The sequence below is a fragment of the Balaenoptera borealis genome (assembly GCF_965194805.1).
Source record: "Balaenoptera borealis genome assembly, chromosome: 14".
In the NCBI taxonomy this organism is placed as follows: Eukaryota; Metazoa; Chordata; class Mammalia; order Artiodactyla; family Balaenopteridae; genus Balaenoptera; species Balaenoptera borealis.
Genome location: NC_138875.1, coordinates 6963469 through 6988537, shown reverse-complemented (window position 1 = coordinate 6988537; position 25069 = coordinate 6963469). Strand labels below are relative to the sequence as shown.

The window sequence follows — 25069 nt, the reverse complement described above, 5'->3', positions numbered from 1 at the left end:
GAACTTGATGTAGAAATGATTTTCAAAAATGGACTAGATCATCTTGCAACATAAAGTTTATATAAAGTTTTAAATTGATTTGAATAGAAAGAAAACATTGTTTAAAAGTTGGGTTTATATTTTTCTTTTATGCAGTCACTATTAAGATGTGCTAGATTTGACCCTTCTTTCCCCCCACCAAAAAAACAAAAACAAAAAACCAAAAAAACCCAGTGACTTTAGTTGAAAAATTGTGGAGATTGTGGAGCACCATGTAAGAAAAATATTAAAACCGAATCAGGTGTATGGAAGTGTTTGCCTACCATATATACTGCCCTTTAAAAATAGGTTTTCTATTTGTTTCTTTTCAAGTCCTAAGTAAATTGACATCATTAGTTTTTTCATCTCTTTTGAGTCAGTCCTTTGGGCGGGGGTGCAGTTTGTCACTTCCAATACTTTTTAGTTATTTTGAAATGCAGTGTTTATTTACTGCATGATTCTTTAGTATTTCGGAGTTGCTCCATCCAGAAGACGTTTCTAGCTACCTAACTTTAAAGGAAATGTTTCCCTCTCAGATGAAACATGTAATTTAAGACATTTCTTCCTTTGTCCCTCGGTTTTCCTATCTCTTACCCCCATTTAAAAACAAGAGTAAAGGTCTTAGGTCAAATTTAATAGCGTTGTCATTCAGACATAAGCAGTATCCGCATTTTTTTTTCTCTATTTGTTTTTTAGAGTCAACTGAGAATTACCAAGAAAAGGCACAATGCCATAATATGTTATGATATTTTGACTTAAAGGGGAAAAGGTACTTAATTTTGGTGGAATGTTTGATTGTACCTTGTTACAAAGACTCCTCTTTCCTTTTCTGATATGTTTTCACCTAATAAGATGGAATATGGAGTATACTGTAATAATATAATGTAAGTGTTCATTGTAAGCTATTTGGATTAAGAACTATTACAGAGTTGTAAACTTGTTATCAAATTAATGCAAGACATTTAAACTATTTTTTTGCAAAACTATTTATTTTTAAACAATTTAAAATATATCTAGGGTGAGTTAAAAGTCCCTGTGCATCTATATTAGATGGCAGGTATTGTCACAGAGTCACTGTGTATTAATAATAAATGTTGAGATGGCTTCTCCATGTTTCTAGAAGCATTTACATGTACTCTTTGTGAGATCATGGTGCACAGAGGTCTTTGGACTGCCCTGAACCCCATCTTAATGTGGGCATAGCCTGTTCCCCACGCCTTCCTCATGATACCATGTGTTTAAGATCTAGCCATTTGGTTTCAAGTTAAGATCTTTCTGATTTCCATATAAATGGTTTTAAAATTGTATTTTGTGTTTTTATGGAGGGCAAGTCTTGATACTGTTCTAATTCAGAAAGCCAATCTTTAATGTGCTTTTTAATGTTCATAATATAAAACACTTTTAAGTAAAATGCCCTATTCTAATCCAGTTTCAAATTGCTAGGGTCTGATAGTGTATCAGTAAAAATATTTGCCAAGAAGTTATTTACAAACAGAGAAAAGGAGCGTTGCAATATTTTCTGCTTTTGTTTAAAGAGAACCATTTGGCATATAGGCAGTACAACATAATGTGAAAGACTGGCTTTGTAGGGTAGTAAAACAGTCTGGTTAAAATTGGAAAGAGGAAAAAGAGAAATCTTCATCCTGTAGTTTTGTCTAGGTAGCATTTGGGTTTCTGGATTCTGTTGAATAGTAGCTTAGATGACATGGGCACTACCTGTAAGTGATTTCTTAAATATGTGTTTCTGAAAATCTGAGCTCAAGGCAAGAAAAAGAAAACAAGAAAGCTGTATCTTTCTGCCATAATAAATTAATCAGAGTTGCTTTTTATCAAATATCTCATCACAGAAACATGATGGAGGCCAGAAGCTATTTCCAGTGTTACTAGGACACTATTATGCAATTTTACAAATAATAAGAAAGCATAGAAAGTACTTGAAAAAGTCTCTTTCTCTTTCTAAGGAAAACTGTTCTCTGGTGCAATAATGTGAAAATTTTGGAAGGTCAAAAAATATCACAGGAAACGATCATAGAACTAAAAATAGTTTTTAAGGAAACCAGCTACACAGGGCAACCATCTTGCTGTTAAAGAAAATCATGTGCCAAAAGGCTAAATCACTGGCATATAGGAAATAAAACCCACGTATATACACACGATAATTTCTGAGCCAGTATTACTGAAACAGGATAAAAGTTACTGAAATCTTAAGTAGGTTATATGCAGTGTCTCTGCTAGCGCTACCAGTCTGAATATCTTTCTTCACAATGCTTTCAGAAATGCCAGTTTTGATCATTGTACATTTCACATTGTATATGAGACATACTTTATGAATGATTCAAAGTAATCTATTTTAAATCATCATGGCTTTTCATCGAATGCAAAGTCTTAATTTGAAAATGAAATCATACTACCAGCAATAGACGGTTTTGTTGAAAACTCTAATAAGGAACAGTCGCCAGTTCCGTAAATAACTTTAAAATTCTAAAATAAAGTATTGGTACGCTAGTAATCACAAATTCGGTTTCTTTTAATAGTTTTTTAATCCTGTAAAGATTTTTTATAAACATCCTTTTTTATTAATCAGTTATAACATGGCGAATGTGTAGCTGCCGTTTCTGAAAAGTGATCCAAACTCTACATCCAGAGATGATGAAAAATTCTTATAGAATTTTGTAATAAGTATACATGTTGGGTTAAAGAAATTTTATAGTCGTTGGAGTGCCATGGAATTAATACTTGCAATCCAGATTGCTGTAGTTTACACTTTTCTGTATGTTTCGAATCAGGTGTGTACCATTTGTACTGAGAACACCACAGAATGAATTATCCAAAGTCCATTGATTTTAATACGTGTTTTGGTTTGTAAACAAATTAGAGTAATTTCTTGCACATTTTTGGAAATTAATCGTATAAAGAATTTATGTATCTGCTTCTAGATACAGTGTGTAAATAAAAATTTCGTTCACAAGGTCTGCCTTGCAGTCTATTTAATAACCAGATGCAGAGTTGGATTTTAATTAGTATAGGGTTAACTAGATAATTTCTGGATGTCCCATAAACTGGGCAGATACTGGAGGGTAGGTACCAACAAATTTTAGTAAAACAGCAAAAGTGAAATGGTGACATAGGAGACATAAAACAAATTAGGAATCAGCCAATGTTGCTGATATCCTAGAGCCTTCAATACAAAGGCTGGAGTGAGTTAGCAGAACATTTGCAAAGCAAAGACTAATTAAAATTAACACAGTAATAAAACCTCACTAAAAGAATGTTAGGCCGAATGGTAAAATGTTTGGATTGTGACATTTAAAAAAATATGTCCCTTATTACTTAATGGTATTTCATAGAAATAGAACCAGGTTATCAAAATAGTGCTTTGTGTAGAAGTCATTTAGAAATCCCTTCATAGGCAAGAATGATTTCTCATAGCCGCTGAATTTCATTATATGCTTTTAAAGTTCTTAAACACCACATTGGGTTAAATGTTCTTTCGCGTTTTGTTGTTCTATTTTTTTTTTTTTTTACATTTTATTTATTTTATTATTTTTGGCTGTGTTGGGTCTTCGTTTCTGTTCTATTACTTTTTAACAAGTCTTCTATCATAGCTGATACAAAGATAAATTTTTAAATGACCTTGTTCAGAATATATCACAAATTTTGACTCTCATAGATTCCAAATAACGTCACGTTCTAACCACATTTTCCAGAACTGGTATCAATTGACAGCATTGATTCTAATGTCAGACTTGGCTGATGGTGGTGCTAATGAAATATGAAATTAGGGAAAGAGAATGGTCAGGTCTCAAGAACTATGTAGAAGTATAGACTTCACAAACTTAGACCCTAGCCAAATAAACAGATTCTTACTCATTCAACAAGAGAGCAAGACTTGCTGTCCAGTGTGAGATAACTTACCGAGAACATTGGGTCCACCTCAGAGCGTCCTAATTGATTATCATGCTGACCATAGTCAATTCTTGTACTCCCTGCCACCTCACCTTTACATTCTTTTTTTTTTTAACCTCACAGATCTTACTTACTCTTTTACTTAGACCTTCAACTTTCTGAATCAAAAATATTTTAACGTTTATTTCACTTGAATTTGGTCCTTATTGTCTGCTATTTTAACCTCCAGTCTAGTTTTCTTTTTTTCTTTCAACTCTTTAGCTTCATTTAAACTTCATTATTTTTTTAAAAAATTTCCTTTAATTCTTTTAGCTTATTCGTATTCCAGTCTCCAGTTTTAAGGGCTTCCCAACCTTCTGAAACATCTTTTTTAAAAAATCGACTAGTGTTCTTCCTGCTCTCTTTGCATGACTTGTCTTGCGAATGGATGTTTCTGCCTCAGCTTCTTCGTTCCCAGCATCCCCGTCCCCCTTCCCCAAGCCTCCTTCCCAGAGTCCAGGGCCTCCTGTTAACACCAGGGCCTGACGCTGACAAAGAACCCAGTAGGAGTGGGTGTCTGCATTAAGCATCCATTTCTGAGCACAGCTGAATTTTGTAGCCAGACTCCTGGAGTTTTGTTTTAAATTGCATTTTCCCTACTTAATACCAGGCAGCCTCACCACCTCTTCCAGAAGGGTCCTCTTGGGAAAGGCTCCTTCAGACTGTAAAAGCCAAGGAGAAGCTGGCCAGAGCTGGGATTATTTTTACAGGGTTTATGAACAGGGCCGGTTGCCTTTGCCTAGAGGTCATTTTGGGCCATCAAATTCTGTCCTTGGTAACTTGCTTGCAAATAAAGGGTCCGTCTTAAGTTGAAAAGAAGACTCTTCTTGATCATGAGCCATGGATTTCCCCACACCAAGGAAGTTTTAGGAAGCACAGATTCTTTTAGGAAGCTAGCTTTTTCTGGTCTCTCACTTTGTTCTGTAAGTCTAATAGACACTAGCTTTTGATAACACCAGCCTAGGTCACAAGTGAAGTTGTATAATGTTCTCTTAAATATATGGAATTCCATCCTAGAATCCCGTTAAAGAGAACCTCCCTTCCTTTGTGTAATCTGGCCTCTGGCGCCGTTCCACCCCAGCAGAGATCAGTGTCTCTGGTCCTCTCCACTGAGAACTGTCACTCTGAAGCCACCTGTTCACCTAATGCCGTTGTCACAGCCCACTTCTCCTCACTGTGGTCCTTGACACACTGTTCTCTTGTGGCTGGCAACTGGCGAGCGCCATTTGGCCCTAAGTATTACCAGCCTAACAGTGACTATTCAGTGTGACACTTGCCTGGAAAACCAATAGATGTATATCTTTAAATGCAGAAGAATCCATTTCCCTGCAAAAACCGGGTGTTCTCCTGGAGTCTACTTAGTAGAATCGACGGATGAAACCAGAGAGCTGGATTTTACACCATTCATGTCTTAATTATAATAGTGAACACGTTGTGCAAATATATTTACTGCTAATACCTAACATATATTTCACATCCTCATAACAGCCCTATGCAAGGCAGGCACTTGAGGGTCATAAAAAAGGAAACTGAGGCAGAGGTAAACTTCCCCAAGGCCACAAAGAACCCAGTTTTAAACTCATATGGTCGGGCTCCGAAATCTATGTTCTCATCCCATGTGATATACTTCCTTTCTTCAGGGTTTTCTATTATTTAGAGCGTTTCTATCTGTGATTGTCAGGGGAAAGAACTGTAGCAGAAGCAAGTGAGTGACCTACTATCTTCTCCTCTAGGGGACTACTCTGTAGTTTAAACAACTTACGGAGGCCTAACTGGTGGTGTATGTGGGGGGCTTCATATTCTATTGCTGAGGAAGGGGACCATTGCTTTCCCTTGTATGGCCTCGTCAAGTTTTCTCAAAACTACCTAATATACTAATATAGGAACAAGATTCAGTGAAATTGAACTCTTGGGAGGACTTCTCCACATGTTTGGTGCATGAGGAAAAGTGTTAATTCTGCTTTTTTTTTGCTAATGTATTTGATCAGATTGCCTGAGACATTCATTGTGTCCTGTTGTACTAGGAGCCATGGTTTTTTGCTTTATAGCAGAAAAAAGACTCCATCCACCCTTTCTCTTTCATTTCCTATACCTATGCTTAGCCAACTCTCTTCCACACCCTGAGCAAGAACTTCCTTCCAAAAGAAGTTCTAACTATACTTACACCCTATGTTCAGCTTCTCTGCCTGTACCTAAATGAGTAGAAAAATTAACCACCCGTGTTCATATGATAATTATGATCAATCTAAAGGAAATTCCCCTCCATACTTCTGGGAAATAGTGGTTTATATTATACATAGCTCAGTACCATTAAAACAAATACTCTTTTCATTATAGACTTGGAATCGTTGTCCTAAACTCTATCAGCACATATGATTAGCCTGAAAAGTTTAGAGAATTAGGTGAAACTGAAAGTAGCTAAATTCTATTTAAAATGAATTTTAGTGTTTCTCATAGTGCAAGTCTGAGAGCAATGAATTCTCTCATTTTTTTGTTTAACTGAAATATCTTTATTTTACCCCTTTTTTGAAAAATATTTCCACTAGATATAGAATTCTGGGCTGACTGTATTTTTCTCCTTACACACTTTAAAAATACCATTCCATTGTCTTCAGGGCCCCAATGTTGCTGATGAGAAATTAGCCATCATTTGTATTATTGTTCCTCTGTCAATTTTGTGTAATCCTCTCACCCCCAGCAGCTTTTAAGATTTTTCTTTCTCTTTATTATTTTTTATTTTATCTTTTTGATTTTTCTCTGTATCTTTATTTTTCAGTAGTCTGATTACGATGTACTGAGTTGTGTGTTTCTCTTTGTATTTATCCTGCTCGGGATATATTGTGCTTCTTGGATCTGTAAGTCATGTCTTTCACCAACTTTAGGAAATTTTTGTTAAGTTATTTATTTAAATACTTTCTGTCCCTTTCTTGCTGTCCTCTCCCTGTAGGATTCCAATTTCATGTGTGTTAGACTGCTTGATATTTTCCAAAATATCATTGAGGCTCTTTATTTGCTCAACCATTTTTCTCTCACTGCTTCAGATTGTATAATTTCTCTTGATGGAGCTTTAAATTAATTAATCCTTACATCTGCAATCTCCAGGTTATTGTTAAGCCCATCATTTATTTATTTGGTTGTGCCAGGTCTTAGTTGCGGCATGTGGGATCTTTGCTGCGGCATGTGGGATCTAGTTCCTTGACCAGGGATTGAACCTGGGCTCCCTGCATTGGGTGCGTGGAGTCTTAACCACTGGACCACCTAGTTAAATGTTTAGTTGTAATGATAGTTCTCATGGTACGTATGACCTATAATGGTGTTTTTGGTTGTTTAAAAGTTCTAGACAAACCCAATCCATAACCAAGAGAACTATTTCTGCCTTTCATCATCAGCAGATGAATTTGCTCTGGATGAAAAACATCCTGGAATTAATTTGCTTTTACTCTGCTCTTGCCACCCCCATCCCTGGAGTCTTCCAACCCTAACTCAGCCTTTTTGCCTTTCCAGAAACAGCATTTTTATTCATTCTATATTGACTTGTGCATGATGTACAGTATCTAAATTCCCTTTTGAAAACGAGAATTGATTTTGGGAAGAGGTAGAGATTCATTTCTAAAATATTTCCTCCATGTGAAAAGATTAAAGGTAAAAGAAAATCTCAGTTGCTGAAATGATTCCATGAAAGGTTAAAATCTACACCCTCTTTTCCTTCCTTTGGTACAGCACTGCCTTTCCTTATAGGTCTCCAAACAAAGCCATTTTAATGAAAAAAACATGACAAAGCACAAGGCAAAAATATACATCAATACTTTTCTCTGCTGTGACCTCGGGGCTCTCAGTAAAGTGTGCTTGCATGTCCCTCAGTAACTTTCAAAATGATTTCTTCACGGCTTTGATCACTTTCTGAACTGGTTTCTTGATTTCAGATGATGGTCTCATTTTCACATGAGAATGCTTCTTCAAGAAGTAACAAGGTTGAGAAACCAAACTTTGATCTATATTCTTTGATTATGGAAAAAATACGAATGTAATTCACTTATTGGAAACCATGTAATTTTTAGAGCCTTCAGTTGAGAAGCACAGCTAAGGCGCGGTATGTAGAAGTTTATATTTATGCCTTCAAGGTCTCACTCAAATCCTGACTGCTTATTTCCCCGGTAATGATGGTTGATGGTTGGTTTTGATTGCTTTAAAAGTGATTTCATTTTCTTTCTTTTTTTGGTCTGCTTCTGAGGAAGTAGTTTTTCACTGTTTAGAACTTAAAGACAATTGGTGGAATCCAGAAATTTGGCAAATGCCAACTAGAAAGGGAAGTCTGAACTTGAGTTTTTAGAACAATTTGAACCAGATATTGATTTTTTTTCTTCTTTGCATATTGAAATACCTACACATTTATATTATTTCTAGTCATTTGTGGCTTTTCAAGCTATGTGCATTTGCCGTGTGATGGGAAGATACGTTTGCCGTGGGATGAGAAGATTAAATGTTAATTCTGCATTTAACTAAATTAATAATTTAATTAATATGAGTTATTAGCTCAAGGGCATGAAAGAGTTCATCTAAGTACGTTAAATATGTAACATTTATCAACTACTAAATTGCTAATCATCATTAATTGATAGCATCTTAGATTTAACCTTTTTGTTAAACTGCTTCAGTTGAAAGGATTTCTCTATAGGAACTGGGTGATAAAACTGTAACAGGGTGGGAATATATTTCTATTGTTTTCAGAGGAAGTTGAAGTGTAAGAGGTCTAAATGTTCAAATAACTCAAAACTCTTAGTAAAACTCTGGGTAAAAGAAATAAATGTACTGTACTTATGTTTTTCAGTTTTCATTTCCATGTTAGCCTTAGGCTAAAAATTCAGTTTTAGTATCATAATGTTTGTTCCTATTCAGAGCTTGTGGTAGAAATGAATATACTTAGACCCAGAGGTTGAATATACATCAAGGTAATCCGTTTGAATTTTAGTATAAATTTTTCAGTTGCATTTCTCAGCAATTTACAGCTTAGTAAATTTTATTTTTCATCTAACTAAATTACAGGATAAAGTTCTGGAGCAAATTTCCTAATAGTCTAGGTCTTACATCATACTGAATCAGATATTATATGTTCATAGCTCTCACTTTAGCAATTAATCATAGACTGCTTAACTGTTCACTGTATAACTGTCTGGGCTCCACAAAGAGATTATAAAAACCCAGAAATTAAGGTTATAACATTGCCATACTATTCAGCATCTAGGACATGATGACTTTCATTAAAATTTTACTAAAATTAATAATAATTTTCTTTAGTAGGCATGTATGCCAAAATTGTTCACAATAAAGAGAAGGGTGATTAGAAAATTATTGAAGTCTTTCTTTTCTTCGTTATCTTGAATCCTTAAAATCATCTTTATCTTAAAATCCTTAAATATCATGAATCTTTTCTATCTATAATGTACATATAAATCTTAAATTTTTCATATCTTGCAAACAGGACCATATATGTTTCCAATATAAATTTTAAAATGAAAAATAAGAAAGGAAAATTGTAATCAGTGATGATTATATTTGAGTATTCTAGGATCTAGAGAAATTTAGGTTATTGAACATCAGAATCACAAAGAGGCCATTGAACCACTTTTCCTACTGTTCTATTAGGTGGAAGGAGGAGGTGTCACAGGAGAAAGAAATAGCTAAAGCTCTTTGTTTCTATAAAAAGTAAATAAAGGGTGAAAAGTAAAAAATAAGGAGAGAGTAAGAAAGTAGGGTTTTTATTTCTCTCTACGTTTTGGGTCCCACATTTCCAGAAAGAGTTAATTCTTTAAAACAGTAGTCCTCAAATGGGGTTAAGTATATAAAAGTCTAGAGGTTAAGTACATGAAAACTATTTTAAAATATGGAGGCATAGATATTTCAGGGAGTCATTTCCCAGATTGTCAAGTACTATGTCTGTTGTTTTCTAAAACTGATCTTCTTGAGAGCATGCTGTGGTGGAGGTGTCATTCTGGGTAACTCCTTCACAACTGTCCTTCTCTGTTACTCCATAACTACAAGATGCCATATAGACCACTCTCCACATGATTGTCTCTCAAATCTCAATGTCATTTTGGAGACAGGGAGGAAGATTTACAACCCAGTGTACTATATAGAGCCTAAACACTAAACAAATATGAGGGTAGAATAAAAATATTTTAAGACATGCAAACTAAGCAAAATCATGCACCTTTTCTCAGAGAGCTACTGGAGCATGTGCTCTAACCAAAAGAGGGAGTAAAGAAGACAGTTAATCATCAACATAGGAGAAATGTGAAGGGAATCCTGGAAGTGATACCAAAAGAATATCTCCAGGTCATTAGCTATAATAGATTTGAGAACAATCAATCTAAATGAAAGAGCATAAGGCCAAGGAGAGGTATATTCAAGAAAAGAAAAAAAATTACTAGATTTTCTGCTGTGTTTGAATGTACTGAGAAATGATTTCCAATTTTGATGAGAACCTCAAAGATGATTGATACATAGAAAATTAAGTGAATGAAAGAAATGACATATATGTAAGAAAGAAAAAATAATCATAGCATAATATCTATTTTAGTTATAAAAATATTTACATGCTTATAATAATGTAAACACCTGGATAATGATTTAACCAAAAATTGGATAGAATATTTGGTTAACTCATTGGGAAATTTGTAGAATGGGGAAGGGAGGAGGGTGTATGTATGTGAATGTGTGGGCACATAAAAGAGTTAAATCTTTATCTTAATGTTAAGTCTCAAACAAGAAATTCAGAAATAATAGTATACACTCGTAAAATAATTTTAAAAAGACTTTGGAATTGGGATGGGGAGTAGTGAGTGTGATAGGTAGATGCCCCAAAGATGTTCAGGTCCTAATCCCCAGAACACGTGAATATGTTAAGTAACATGACAAGAGAGACTTTCCAGATGTTTCTTTTCTTTTCTTTTCTTTCTTTCTTTTTTTTAAATGCTTTGAGGGGAGCTCTGTTTTTTTGTTTTATTTATTTATTTATTTATTTATTTATTTAGGCTGTACCTGGTCTTAGTTGCAGCACGTGGGATCTTCATTGCAGCATGCGGGATCTTTAGTTGCAAGTGCAGACTTCTTAGTTGCGGCATGCAACTCTGAGTTGTGGCATGCATGTGGGATATGGTTCCCTGACCAGGGATTGAACCCAGGCCCCCTGCTTTGGGAGCACGGAGTCTTACCCACTGGACCACCAGGGAAGTCCCTGCAGATGTGTTTCAATTAAGGATTTTGAGATTGGGACATTATCCTTGATTATCTAAGTGGATCCAATCTAATCATATGAACCTTTGACAACAGAGAACTGTTCCTGGCTGAAGTCAGAGGGAGGAGAGAGAAAGAGAGAGAGAGAGGGAGAGAGATGTGACCACAGTGGAGGTGGGAGAGATGCAAGACATGAGAGGGGACTGACCAATTATTTCTGGCTTTGAAGATGAAGGGAGGGGGCCATGACCCTAGGAATATGGGCAGCCCCTAGAAGTTGGGAACAGCCTTTGGTGTTGCAAAGATCTGGGTAAGGTTTACTGCCTAAGATGGCACGTAGGTCCTGCCAGTTTCCAAAAATGGTTGAGAGCCATGGCCCCCAGCTCTGGCTGCACAGCACAGTTACCTGGGGAGCTGTTAGTCTCATGGCCAGACCTCACCCCAGACCTGCTGGATCACGGTGGGGAGGCTCATGCATGTGATTATCACCAGCATTAAAATAATCGAACCTAAAGACGTAAGACTGATCTTGAGTGGCGCATTAACTCACCTTGAAAATTCCTCTTAAAAGTTTCATAAATCAGTCTAAGCAACTGTGACAAAACAGCCAGTTCTTCCTTCTTCCATGCTCTTCCTTTCTTTATGTAGATACAAGTTTTTGACCTATATCATATTCCTTCTCTCTAAAGAACTTCTTTTAACATTTCTTACAAGGATGGTCTGCTGACAACAAATTCTCTCAATATCTGTTTGTCTGAGAAGTACTTTATTTCTCCTTTACTTTTAAAGGATAATTTCATAGGGTACAGAATTCTGGGTTGGTGAGGTTTTTTCCTCTCAACGCTTTAAATATTTCACTCCACTTTCTCCTTGTTTGCATGGTTTCTGAGGAGAAGTTAGATGTAATTCTTATCTTTGTTTCCCTGTAGGTGAGGTGTTTTTCCCTTCTGGCTGCTTTCAAGACTTTCTTGGTTTTTCTTAATCTGTGATTTTCTGTAATTTGAAAATGATATACCTAGGTGTAGTTTTTTGGGCATTTATCCTGCTTGGTGTTCTCTGAGCTTCCTCAGATAAATTAACTTAGATGAGGTAAGAATGCTTTGAGGTTGGTGCTATTACTGCTCCCACAGTAAACTCTATCAGCTAGCTTAAGGCAGTGAGCAGTTAAATCACGTGGCTAGTATGTGACAAGGCAAGAGTTTGCACTCAGGCAGTACTATTAATATTCTAAAGGCCCTATGGTTCATGTAGACTTTATTCCCAGCCACCTCACATTATTTTGAAAGAGTTGTGGCATGCCTTATTAACACATGAAAACAAAATGCTCACTTAACCTCAGTTACCTCTCAAATAGTACTTAATATATATCTAAACTATCTCTTCCCTCTCTGCTACTGCTAGTTGCTCTATTGTTGCTTATTTTGTAGACATTATTTGCAAATATCTCTGACTTTTAAGCATTCCTTTGTATCGGTGCTTTCCTTATATTGTTTTTTTCTTTTTTTTATTGCAAATGTTTAGGAGACAAAAAATGACTATGGTGTCTTAATTACAATGATTTCAATGAGCTGGTTTGACTTGCCTTTTTGTCTGTGTTCCCTCTGAACCCTGTCCTAGTTTCTGGGAGGTGTAAGGAACTGAGTGATTCATTTGGATCAACTGCTGTCATCAGGAAAGAGTGCCTGAGGGACAGAGGCTAGACTGGGATTTAAGATAACTAGAATCTAATCTCTGCTGGTTTACTGGCTGTCTTTACGTGGGGCTACATGTTGACTGTGATGTATAGGTGATCACTTCATTTCCTGTTCTTTGTATCTTTTCCCTCTAAAATGGCAGTAATTATTCTTTATCCCTTCTCCCCCCCACAAGGATATTGCAAAGATTAATTATTATTAAAACAAAATTATCAAGAGATAATTTGCTATATAAATATAAGAAATGATTCTCATTATTTCCTTGATCTTTATACCTGTGCCTGTAGGGTAAATAAGCACGTTCTCAATGAAGAGGGAGCGGTGAAATTCCTTCCAAAGAAGTCTGGCACTCATTCTAAATTGCCCTGGAGGCTCAGGAACCCTGGAATTGTTCCAGCTGGTTCTTACTCTGCCAGGTAAATATTTCCATGAACTAACAAGCTGTTTAAATTGATTATTCATGGATTCGACCGTAACTGTTGCCAGTTCTTGAGTTATTTTTGTGTTATATTTTTAGAACCCCTATAATTTTGTAGGTCCCAATGCTGAATCTGAGTCAGTATTGTTCTTTTAGGTGTCCTGTTAAAAAAAGGACATTTATTGCAAACTTAATAAGATATTTAGAGGGAGGTGTTTCCAGATTGGTTTGTGACTTAGTATCATGGGGGTCCCATGTTCTTGCTTTCCTTATGCTTCAACATCTGTAGCCTGTTTAGTTTTTATCCTTAGGTGTCAGGCTTCATGGTCACCAGGTGGTTGCCACACCTACAGACAGCAAGTCTTTATGCGGCCGAGTGTGAGTGCAGAAGGAGGAGAGCTGTCAAGGTGGCAAGAGGCAGCTCTTCTCACATACCTGTTTCCTTTTATCCAGGAACAAAAGTCTTTCCCAGAAGTCCCTCTACCTTAACATCTCTTTGGGCAGAAGGGGGTCTCATGGCCTCTCTGAGCTACAAAAGTGGCTAGAAAAGGAAGGATCTCGCTTTTTTAGCATCTACATTAGGAGGTGGGCAAGGAGAAAGGATGAGGAATTGCCAACCAAAGTGTTTGTTGCAACTAACAAGCTGCTTTTCTTTCTTTCCCTTCCACTCCATTTACAGACAGCAGTGTCTGCCAACAGCCTCCCTCACTCTTGGAAATGGACTCTGACAAACTTACCGCTGAGGCAGTTGACACTTCCCATCGAGCATGGAAGAATGGGGTTCCGAACTTCGTTACACTATTTTTGAAAGGTAATCAGCTCCTGTACATGAGTGGATGGAACAGGTCCATTTAAATCGCTTTGAAGTTTACCTAGTAAAGCACCACAAAACTGTGCAAGCTGAAGAATTGAGGGGGAAAGTTGTACTGGCATTGATCTGTTTCTCATAACTGCCTTGGAAGGAGACAGATGACCATTAATCCTACTGATTTTATAAATGAGGATGAACAATTAAAGGGGTAGCAGTTTGAAATCTAGGAACTAGGCGTGAACAATTTCATTTCTAGGCTCCGAATGACCAAAGGTGCCAGGACAATAAGTTTTCTGTCCAAAACATGTTTGATATATGTCCATTGACAGCTGGATTTCATCTGAAATTCATGGATCTCTCCTTTTAAATCATTGTTTCTCAGAATTCCATACTTTTACATTGAAATTTGTATTTTGTCTGCCCTAGTCGGAGAATGTATAGGATGACCTTGTCGTTAGGCAGTATACAATACAATCAACTCTATGTGTTAATTCTAGGATAGTTTCTCATCGATAGGAATGTAGGAAACGTACACTGGCATCATTATCCTGGACATTTCTCTTTGTTTTTATTGTATTCAATAAAATATTGACTTCAGTAGCTCACCTTGGAAGAGGAGTGTGATGGAGTTTGACTATCCTTTAGTTTTACCTTAATTGCCAAAACGCCAGGACCCCAAACCTGTCTTCCTCCTAGTGAGGTCAGGTTGGAGACAACGAGCACACCTTTCTGAAGGTGATCTCCTTGATCTGAAAATGAAGAGAACCACTTGATGTGAATAAAACCCAAAGAATTTTGGGGAATGTTGGTGTTTCTTGATCCACACTCTTTACTTGGGATAGATTTAGCTGAGAGGGGCAGGAACTTTGATACTGCTTAAACAAATAAGGAGTTTCATTTTTCTTGCAAAAAGTATGGAGGTGGTCATTTCAGGGTCCAGTGCAGCTGTTCTAGGGGTGGGCTCATTTCACGCTTTTACTTCACTGTCCTTCATGCATAATGGCTGAGCATCTACGAATTATGTTAGCATTCCAGAAACAAAGAAGAAAGATGAATGAGGAAGGATAAGTGGCTAGATCAGGACTTGGAACATTTCCAGAAACCCCAGTAAATGTACATCTTCTTGCCCTGAACCGTGTCCCACAGTGACCTTTAGCTGTAGTAGGGTCTGATGCCTGTTTTGTTCTCTGGGCCCAGTGCCATTCCTGTCAGAATTGAAATTCTCTAAATGAGGATGAAACAGGGAAGTGATATTGCCTCAGCAACTCACAGTGGACACCACACCCATCAGAGTCAGGCAGGTTATGGTATCTGTGTTTCATTTGTTGGTCATTATTCTCAATATCTATTGCCGTAGCTAATGTAAGTCAAAACGATTAGATGTCAAAAGTGAATCTACCATTTTCTTTTCTTTTTCAAGTAAGCAATAGTAGCCTTCCTATGCGTGTTTACGTTTGTGCAGAGTGGAAGTTTGTTTTCTAGTTTTATGTGTGTCGTTTTTCATATATTCCCAATTTTGGTGAGGAAGTGAAAGTTCATTTGGATGATAAAGTGTATCTTGGAGGGGCAAATTCATTCAGTTGTCAGATGGGTCTGGACCTCATCTGGTCACGTCTGTGCCCCCTGTATGGTGCCTGGGCACCTGGCCTCCCCTTGGAACCAGGGCCCCCTCAACCCTGCCCGACCTGCAGAGGATCTGAGCTAAAGGCTGAGGAGCAGCTTCTGAGTCACGAGGTGGCTCACTTTGTGCTGTGCTGACCTGGCTGGCCAGCTGGGTCTGTGGGGACACTGCTGACGGTGTCAGGCAGTAGGTCAACAGTGTATTTAAACAGAGCCAGGGGGCTGCTGCATGCACAGTCTGACTGCATCATGAGCAGGGATCTTTCCCTAGGGACCTAAAGTGTGACAGGCATTCCAAGCTGATGGAATCATGGGGTTAGCCTTTTGCAACCATGATGCTAATCAGAACATTATACTAATAGAAACCTTTTTAGAAGAATCTAGAAGTCACTTTTCTAATTTCCCACCTGTAGGAATCTCAGAGGACCTCACCTAGTTCTTTGTGAAGACATCTACAGACACACACACATCATTTTACAAGTCAGCCAGTTCTGAAGAGCGTGTCAGAAGGGTGTTGATTGTATTAGGTGGATATCTCCTATCAGATTTCAAAATATCATACTAACAGTGAAACTCCAAAATCCTATTGGATGAAATGACAAAAAGGACTATTGCACTGACTGGGTATTACACTGCTAGGTCTTCCCTTTTGCGTTAGGCTTTGTTGATTCAGAAGTGAGCGATAGTAAGTCTCTGTCAGAAAATTTGGAGGGGAACTATATATGAAGCACAGCAACAATTCTGAAAAAAATGTGATGCAGTATAAAACAGAAAGAAATGAATGGTGTTATTTGCCCTGTGACTGGCATCTTTAAAATTAAAATGTTGAGGATATATCCTTGCAAGGAACTTTGATCATATTCCTCTTCATGTTTGGAGAGATGGTAAAACAGGATTATCTTCTTCCTCTTTCCTTCCTCCCTCCCTCCCTCCCTGTCTTCCTTTCCTTCATTCCTTCTTTCCAGGGCTTATAACTATGAGCGTTTCAAGGAGGAGAGCTTAATCACTTTGGTTTGAAATCATGAGAAGAGACATCAGGAGTGAGTTATTTGAGTGTTTGGTCAGATGGGATGGGAGATATTGAATCCAAACACGTGGACCAATGCCATGCTTTTTATTGAGTCTCCTAGAGTGACTCAGTCATGATTATTCAGGCCACTGTTTCACAAAGTAAATATGCAGCCCACAGGCAGCCATCAGTGTTGACACTTTCTTATCCTTTATTTTGGGGAGGGCAGAGCATTTAGGAGCACACTGATGAATACTCAGCTATTTTCAACAAGTTTCCCCAAGAGGCAGATGACCTTCTCAAGTAACAGGCTCTCAAGGAGGTACCTTGGATTATGTGCCACTCTGGGCAAGTGACCTGTAACTGTATCACCATCTCTCTTAACAGCAGACTGCAATCCAAGGAGAGTGGAAACACAAGGGGAAACAAATACAGGTGCCCTGTGTGTTTTTAGAGGGTTGTCACAACTGATTTTAACGAAGCATATCGATGATGGTAGTTGAGGACAATCAAATGGTTGAAGACCACCTGTAGACTTCATCAGAGTCTGTTTATTCAGAGTTTCCTGTAGTGAGGGAGTCAGCTATTATCTCACTCCTTCTGCTAGAGACACAAAGGGATTTGAAAGGATAGTTTTATAGAGTGAAAGGAGGAAATTGAAACAGCTTTTGGTCCATGTCCAATTTGGGAGGGATTTCCCCTTAGGGTGGGATTTTGGGAAGTGGTATGGAGGTGGTGGGAGTGGGTTGTGGGCCAGGAGTTTTCTGATTGACTTGCGAATGTATGTGACAGTCTTTGATTGGGTCACTGTCAGCAAGCACATAACTGGGGCCTTCTCAGGCTGGGTAGGCCATGGGGGTTTTCCTGTTTCAACTGAAAGAATATCTGGTCCTCAGCTTTGGGCTCCAAATCTAGCCTAAGCCAGTGCTGCACGACTGTTGCATTAAACCCTAAGCTCCTTGTTTAGCATACACCAGTGCCTGGTATATAGTAGGGAGTCAATAAGTATTTGTAGAATATACAATACATATTTTATAAGAGGAACTTTTCTCCCAACATTTTATTGTAAAACTTTCAAATATAAAAGTTGAAAGAGCTGTACAGTAAGTATCCATATTGCCACCACCTAGATTCCATAATTAAAATATTACTGTATTTGCTTCGTCACAAATCTATCCATATATTTGCTCCACAAGAGGGATTTTCCTATGACACATTTGATTAAGCTAAAAAGAAAACAGTTTATAGCCTTACATACTTACGTGAGGAGAGATCCTAGTCCCAAGAGAATGTTGAGCGATGGTTCCAGAAATGTCTTAATTGCCCTTATAAACCACTATTTTTTGCCGAACATGGGAGGGGCTCAGATCCCGTATGAGGCTTTTAGTATCCACCAACTTTAGGCAGTTAAAGTGCTAAAGGTTCATTTGTCGATAGTATTATTGAGCCAGGATTTACCCACACTTAAAAAAGATTATGATTAAATGTGTAGGGAGAAATGCCAATTTTAAAAAACTATATGGGATTTTAAGCTTAATGGAGCTACTACAGTCAGTGTTCGTCATATGATTTTTTTTAAGATTCCATGGAAGTCAGCTTCATTCACAAATGAAAGTTTATTCTGTAGGTGGAATGAGGCAGGTAAAAGTTGAATATGCTTTCTGCATCACAGACTGGTAAGAGGCTTGTCATCAAAATATGTTTGCTTGGTTTTTCCTCTGTTCTGAATTTTTTCTGGAGAGTTAATATATTTCTGTACTATTACTCTCTACTACTAGATATCTGTGTGCTGTGAAAAGTCTAGCATATGGCCAGGGGAGGACTTGTGGGTACAACTGGGAGTCAGTGCAGCCTTTGAGTACAGAGCCGGATGCCTTGAGTTTGGGTTCAGCCTCCATCCTTCATAGTTGGGGCAAGTTACTTAGCTGCCCTGAGTCTCAATTTCTGCACCATGGAATTAATTTAATCCACAATGAAATTACATCCCAAGGTTGTGAAAAAGATGAAATGAGATACTGTGTGTAAAATGCCTGGCGCATAGTGACAACCAGTAAATACTAGTTGTCATCAGTTAAAATGTGGTAAAAGTCATATACTTAGGAGAAAAGTTAAAATATACTTACATCGGTAGAATAGAATTCTAGTTTTGAGCTGGAAGGGGCTTCAAAAGTCCTCTCCCTCAGCTCCTCATCTGACAAATAAGAAACTGAAATCCAGAGACATTAAATAATTTCCTCACAATAACAGTTGAATTTATTCTGGAAGAGGATGAAAACCAAGATTTTTTTATTCCCTTAGTAAAAAGCTCTTTCCACTATTCCAGGTGATCCTGTTTTGAGGATGCTGAGGACGGCCTACTACATCAATAAAGAGCACAATCCTTGGAGGCGTGCAGACCTGGATCCACATCCAGACTTCACCTCTTATTATGTGACCTGGGTAGGTTACGCCTTCGTTTTCTCTCTGTAAATAGGTTTTGTAATCCTACGAGCTGAGGCTGTTCTGAGGTTAAGTGAGATAATAGAATAAGGCGCATTGCACAGCGCTCTGGCGTATAATAGAATAAAGCGCATCGCACAGCGCTCTGGCATAGAATAAAGCGCATCGCACAGCGCGCTGGCATATAATAGAATAAGGCGCATCGCACAGCGCTCTGGCGTATAATAGAATAAGGCGCATCGCACAGCGCGCTGGCGTATAATAGAATAAGGCGCATCGCACAGCGCTCTGGCGTATAATAGAATAAGGCGCATCGCACAGCGCGCTGGCGTATAATAGAATAAGGCGCACTGCACAGCGCTCTGGCATATAATAGCTTCGCTGTTATGGCAGCTGCTCTCAGTGAAAAGCAAGAAAAGGAGGTGGAGAAAGAGAAGGAGGAGGGGTTTTAAAGGAAGAACACATTCCCTGATTCTCATAATAAACTGTGAAAGACTTGGATCCTGAAAAGTCTGTGGCACTATCAGAGGGAGTTAGAAGAAAAGCAGAAATGAAGTAGGAGAATGAGAGAAGGAAAGAAGAGTAGAGAGAAAAGATGTTGATGGAAAACAACTGATGGTCATCAGTCATTTCTGTTACTTTGGGGGCTCTCGACTTTAGTTAGGAATAGACGATCACAGACGTGGTGCAATTTGATTCCACTGCAAGATTCGCACCAACGGCGCTCCACCTCACCCTCTGCATGTGATTTGTTTTTCTTGACTCCTATCTGAGCTTAATTTTTGGATTACATGGATGCAAAATCATTGTCTCAGAAGGTTGCTTTGCACCTTTTGATGTGTTCTATTGAGTAGCTGTGTAAAATATAAGCTCTGAGTAAGCTGTTTTCTCAATAAGAGAATGAGATAACCTAAATATGTTTTGAATTCAAGTGTAACCATTAAGATGGGTGGGTAGAGCGGACGGACTGCTGGAGTCCACGACGCAGTGATGTGTCATGGTCAGGAGCACAGGGCTGTAAGAGACGTATCTGTGATGATGGAAATGTTCTCCATCAGCTCTGCCCAGTGGAAGCCATGGGCTACGTGTGGCTATTGAGCACTTGAACTGTGGCTAGTCCCGTTGAAGAACTGAATTTGTAATATTATTTAATTTAAATTAGGTTAATTAATTAATTAATTTTTAAAAATTTATTTTATTGAAGTATAGGTGATTTACATGTTGTGTTAATTTCTGCTGTACAGCACAGTGATTCAGTTATACATATAAATATATTCTTTTTCACGTTCTTTTCCATTATAGTGTATCAGAGGTTATTGAATATAGTTCCCAGTGGTATAGAGTAGGACCTTGTTGTTTATCCATTATATATATAATAGTTTGTATCTGCTAATTCCAAACTCCCAATCCATCCCTCCCTCTCCCCACTCCCTCCCCCTTGGCATAATTAGGTTAATTTAAAATTTAAATATGGCTGCAGGACATATTGGGCTGTGTAGGACATAGAGTGTAATGGTAGGACGCAGACACTGAGGCACGTGGCCAGGGTTTGCATCCCAACCTTGCCCCTGGTGGTCGCTCCACTGCTGAGTTCCATGGTGTCCCCGTCTGTCAGAGCTGTCGTGAAGACCATGAGTCAATAGATGGGGTCAATATATGGAAAGTCATGTATTGAGCCAATATATGGAAAGAGTCACTATATGAAAATGAATCAATATATGGAAAGTACTTAGAACAATACCTGGAAATATCACATATATATATATACATACATATTCATGTATATATATATATATATATATATATATATATATATATATATATGGGCTTGTTATTACTTTTATGAGGAGGCCATGAGATCTATTTTAATTAACTAGATCATTAAATAGTTATTTGGCCTGATTTTTGCCCTCCTTGACTGCCTAGGCCTGGGTAGTTCTATCAGATAAACAAGGGGGTTAGTCAATGCATCCTCTTCTGGTTCTGAGAGTTAATGTCTCTGTGCATTGGCCATTTTCACTTGTATAGATGATTGATAGGAGGAAATTTTGATTTTGCTGCAGATTTATTGGTATGTTGTCTTCTATCCTCAGTTTTTGCATCTGATGGATGAGGAAAGCGCTACCTCATTTCTCAGATGTCTACATTTTAGAGTCACGTGAGGGATATTAAATAACATTTAAGTAAATAGTTGCATTTCAGGTGTTTGGAACAGATTTCCCATGAATTATGATCATTATAACATAGCAAATATTGAGTGATTTTTCTAGGCACTGGGCTAAGTGGTTTATGGGCATTATTTCCATTGGTCTCCAGTGCAACCCTATTAGGGAGATATTGTCCCATTTATTTTAAGGGGACAAGACAGAGAGTTTAAGCAGTGTGTTCCAGGTCACATAGCCAATGGACAGCAGAGACAGGCTATGTTCTCTTTGACTCTGAAACGTGTATCCCGAAGTTTGCTGAGTGGCCTTCTCTTACTATCTGAGAACACATTTGTTAACTCAATGTGTTTGCCCACATGCTTTAAAAAATTCAATGATTGAGAAATCAGTTTTAAATTTGGAAAAATTTTAGAAACAGGAAGCAAGATAGCTTTACAGAATGAGGAGAGAAAATGTTGGTTGTTTATGCCCCTTTTGTTGGTGAACTTTCAGTCATTTGGAATTTACTCTGCACAGTTTTCCTTCAGAAAGTCTCTTGCTCTGGTGTTTCTTATGCTGTTGCCAACACAAAGAATCCGATGAAAATAAACTCCCAATTACCCTCATTAGCAAATAAAGAAATATCTCACTGCCTGACAGCATTTCAATAAATTTTTTTAACTTGCAAATTTGTAAATGTAGAGAGGGTGGGGAGGGACGTGAGTGGATAAATTACTTAAGGTAACATTGGCACATTTTTTGGTTGTCTCTTGTCTAGAAAACCATCTCCAAGAGGTCTAGGGATCCCTACACAACCCCAGTCCTATCATTGTGTGCTTGTTTTCCTTTGTGCACGGCTGTCAAGGTCATCCTTACTGTCTTGGTGTCTTTCTTATTCATTCAGTGAGTGAATTCAGAGAATACAGGGCACCTGATTTCCTCTTCAACAATCGTCTCTTCATTCATGTTGGTGGGATTGACCCCACCCAACATCCAGGGGTGGACCCTCATTGGTTTCAAACAATAAGTGCTTACCATTTTTGTTTGTTTGTTTGTTTGTTTTTGGCCAAGGGATCTTAATTCCCCCACCAGAGATCGAACCCGAGCCCTCACCAGTGAAAGCACGGAGTCCTTACCACTGGACCGCCAGGGAATTTCCTTACCATTGTTTTTTTTTTTTTTTAACATCTTTATTGGGGTATAATTGCTTTACAATGGTGTGTTAGTTTCTGCTGTATAACAAAGTGAATCAGCTATATGTATACATATATCCCCATATCTCCTCCCTCTTGCGTCTCCCTCCCACCCTCCCTATCCCACTCCTCTAGGGGGACATAAAGCACCGAGCTGATCTCCCTGTGCTATGCAGCTGCTTCCCACTAGCTATCTATTTTACATTTGGTAGTGTATATATGTCCATGCCACTCTCACTTCGTCCCAGCTTACCCTTCCCCCTCCCTGTGTCCTCAAGTCAATTCTCTACATCTGCGTCTTTATTCCTGTCCTGCCTCTAGGTTCTTCAGAACAATTTTTTTTTTTTTTTTAGATTCCATATATATGTGTTAGCATACGGTATTTGTTTTTCTCTTTCTGACTTACTTCACTCTGTATGACAGTCTTTAGGTCCATCCACCTCACTGCAGATAACTCAATTTCGTTTCTTTTTATGGCTGAGTAATATTCCATTGTATATTTGTGCCACATCTTCTTTATCCATTCATCTGTCAATGGACACTTAGGTTGCTTCCATGTCCTGGCCATTATAAATAGAGCTGCAATGAACATTGTGGCACATGACTCTTTTTGAATTATGGTTTTCTCAGGGTATATGCCCAGTAGTGGGATTGCTGGGTCGTATGTTAGTTCTATTTTTCATTTTTTAAGGAATCTCCATACTGTTCTCCATAGTGGCAGTATCAATTTACATTCCCACCAACAGTGCAAGAGGGTTCCCTTTTCTCCACACCCTCTCCAGGATTTATTATTTGTAGATTTTTTGATGATGGCCATTCTGACCAATGTGAGGTGATACCTCATTGTAGTTTTGATTTGCCTTTCTCTAATGATTAGTGATGTTGAGCATCCTTTCATGTGTTTGTTGGCAATCTGTGTATCTTCTTTGGAGAAATGTCTATTTAGGTCTTCGGCCCATTTTTGGAATGGGTTGTTTGTTTTTTTGATATTGAGCTGCATGAGCTGCTTGTAAATTTTGGAGATTGATCCTTTGATAGTTACTTCGTTTGCAAATATTTTCTCCCATTCCGAGGGTTGTCTTTTCGTCTTGTTTATGGTTTCCTTTGCTGTGCAAAAGCTTTTAAGTTTCATTAGGTCCCATTTGTTTATTTTTGTTTTTATTTCCATTTCTCTAGGAGGTGGGTCAAAAAGGATCTTGCTGTGATTTATGTCATAGAGTGTTCTGCCTATGTTTCCTCTAAGAGTTTGATAGTGTCTGGCCTTACGTTTAGGTCTTTAATCCATTCTGAGTTTATTTTTGTGTATGGTGTTAGGGAGTGTTCTAATTTCATTCTTTTACATGTAGCTGTCCAGTTTTCCCAGGACCACTTATTGAAGAGGCTGTCTTTTCTCCATTGTGTATTCTTGCCTCGTTTATCAAAGGTAAGGTGACCATATGTGCATGGGTTTATCTCTGGGCTTTCTATCCTGTTCCACTGATCTATATTTCTGTTCTTGTGCCAATACCATACTGTCTTGATTAGTGCAGGTTTGTAGTATAGTCTGAAGTCTGGGGGCCTGATTCCTCCAGCTCCGTTTTTCTTTCTCAAGATTGCTGTGGCTATTCGGGGTCTTTTGTGTTTCCATACAAGTTGTGAAATTTTTTGTTCTAGTTCTGTGAAAAATGCCATTTTACCATTGTTTTGTAAAAAATACATAATTGCCAAGCCCTATGCTTGCCCATAAAGTGCCTGCTGCAAGAACCGGATGGAGCCTCAAGTGTCTCACTTGGGATCTCTTGGAAAACCATGCCTGCACTTTGTCTCATAAACTTAAAAAGATTATCCACCAAAAGGAGGAATTTTCAGCCTCCCTCCCTCCTCAAAATAATCAGCACTTAAAGCCTAGAATCCCTGCTAATATGGAATAAATGCCTCTTTATTCCTACATGTCTATCCCTTTTTCTTTTAGTCGGTTTCTGAGTGAGAGGCTCTCTTCTTCTCAGCAAGAAAATGAACTTAGCTTTGCTTCTTGCTCTGGGCCTCTTTCCTTTATTCTCTGGCACTGTCCTGCTGAATTCAGGGATTCCTTTTGTTATGGTGCAAGACCTAAGTCAGCCCGATAAAGACCATCTGGACTTTCAGTAAGCTGCCAGGGACTTAAATGAGGAAGCTTGTAGCTCTAGAAACTACCAGGTGCCATCTTAGGAGGAAGAAGAAATCTGGTCAGAGGTCAAAGTTGTACAAAGCGCAGAATTGAGATATAGAAGGAAATTGGATCCTTGATGATCAAGCCTTACCTGAAGTCTAAATCTGAACTTTTCAGTCAAATGGGCCAATAAGTCCTCATTATTTAGATGAGTTTGCATTTTCCTTAACTGATAATGGGAAACATCTTAACTTGTGCAGAGGGTATAGTATACAGGCTAGGAAGCATAATAGCTCCTGGGCTCACACTGATGGATAAGATAAAATCCTTGCCCTTAAAATTCAGGAGTTCAAAAGAGGCTGAAGAATTATTTCATATTTAGACCAAAGTGACATGAGAATTAAGTGCAACGCATGA

At 38.1% G+C, this 25069-nt stretch overlaps 1 protein-coding gene across 1 annotated transcript in view; it reads left to right on the top strand.

Annotated features, from left to right (window-relative positions):
* The first annotated feature begins 7210 nt into the window (after positions 1 to 7210).
* Positions 7211 to 25069, top strand: part of LOC309611186 (uncharacterized protein) — a 792706-nt gene continuing 774847 nt past the window's right edge. The window contains exons 1-4 of the mRNA XM_082355316.1: positions 7211 to 8053; positions 13178 to 13306; positions 13988 to 14119; positions 19072 to 19187. Of these exons, the coding sequence (XP_082211442.1) occupies positions 14026 to 14119; positions 19072 to 19187 (210 nt within the window). The 5' untranslated portion in view covers positions 7211 to 8053; positions 13178 to 13306; positions 13988 to 14025. The remainder of the gene's footprint in view (positions 8054 to 13177; positions 13307 to 13987; positions 14120 to 19071; positions 19188 to 25069) is intronic.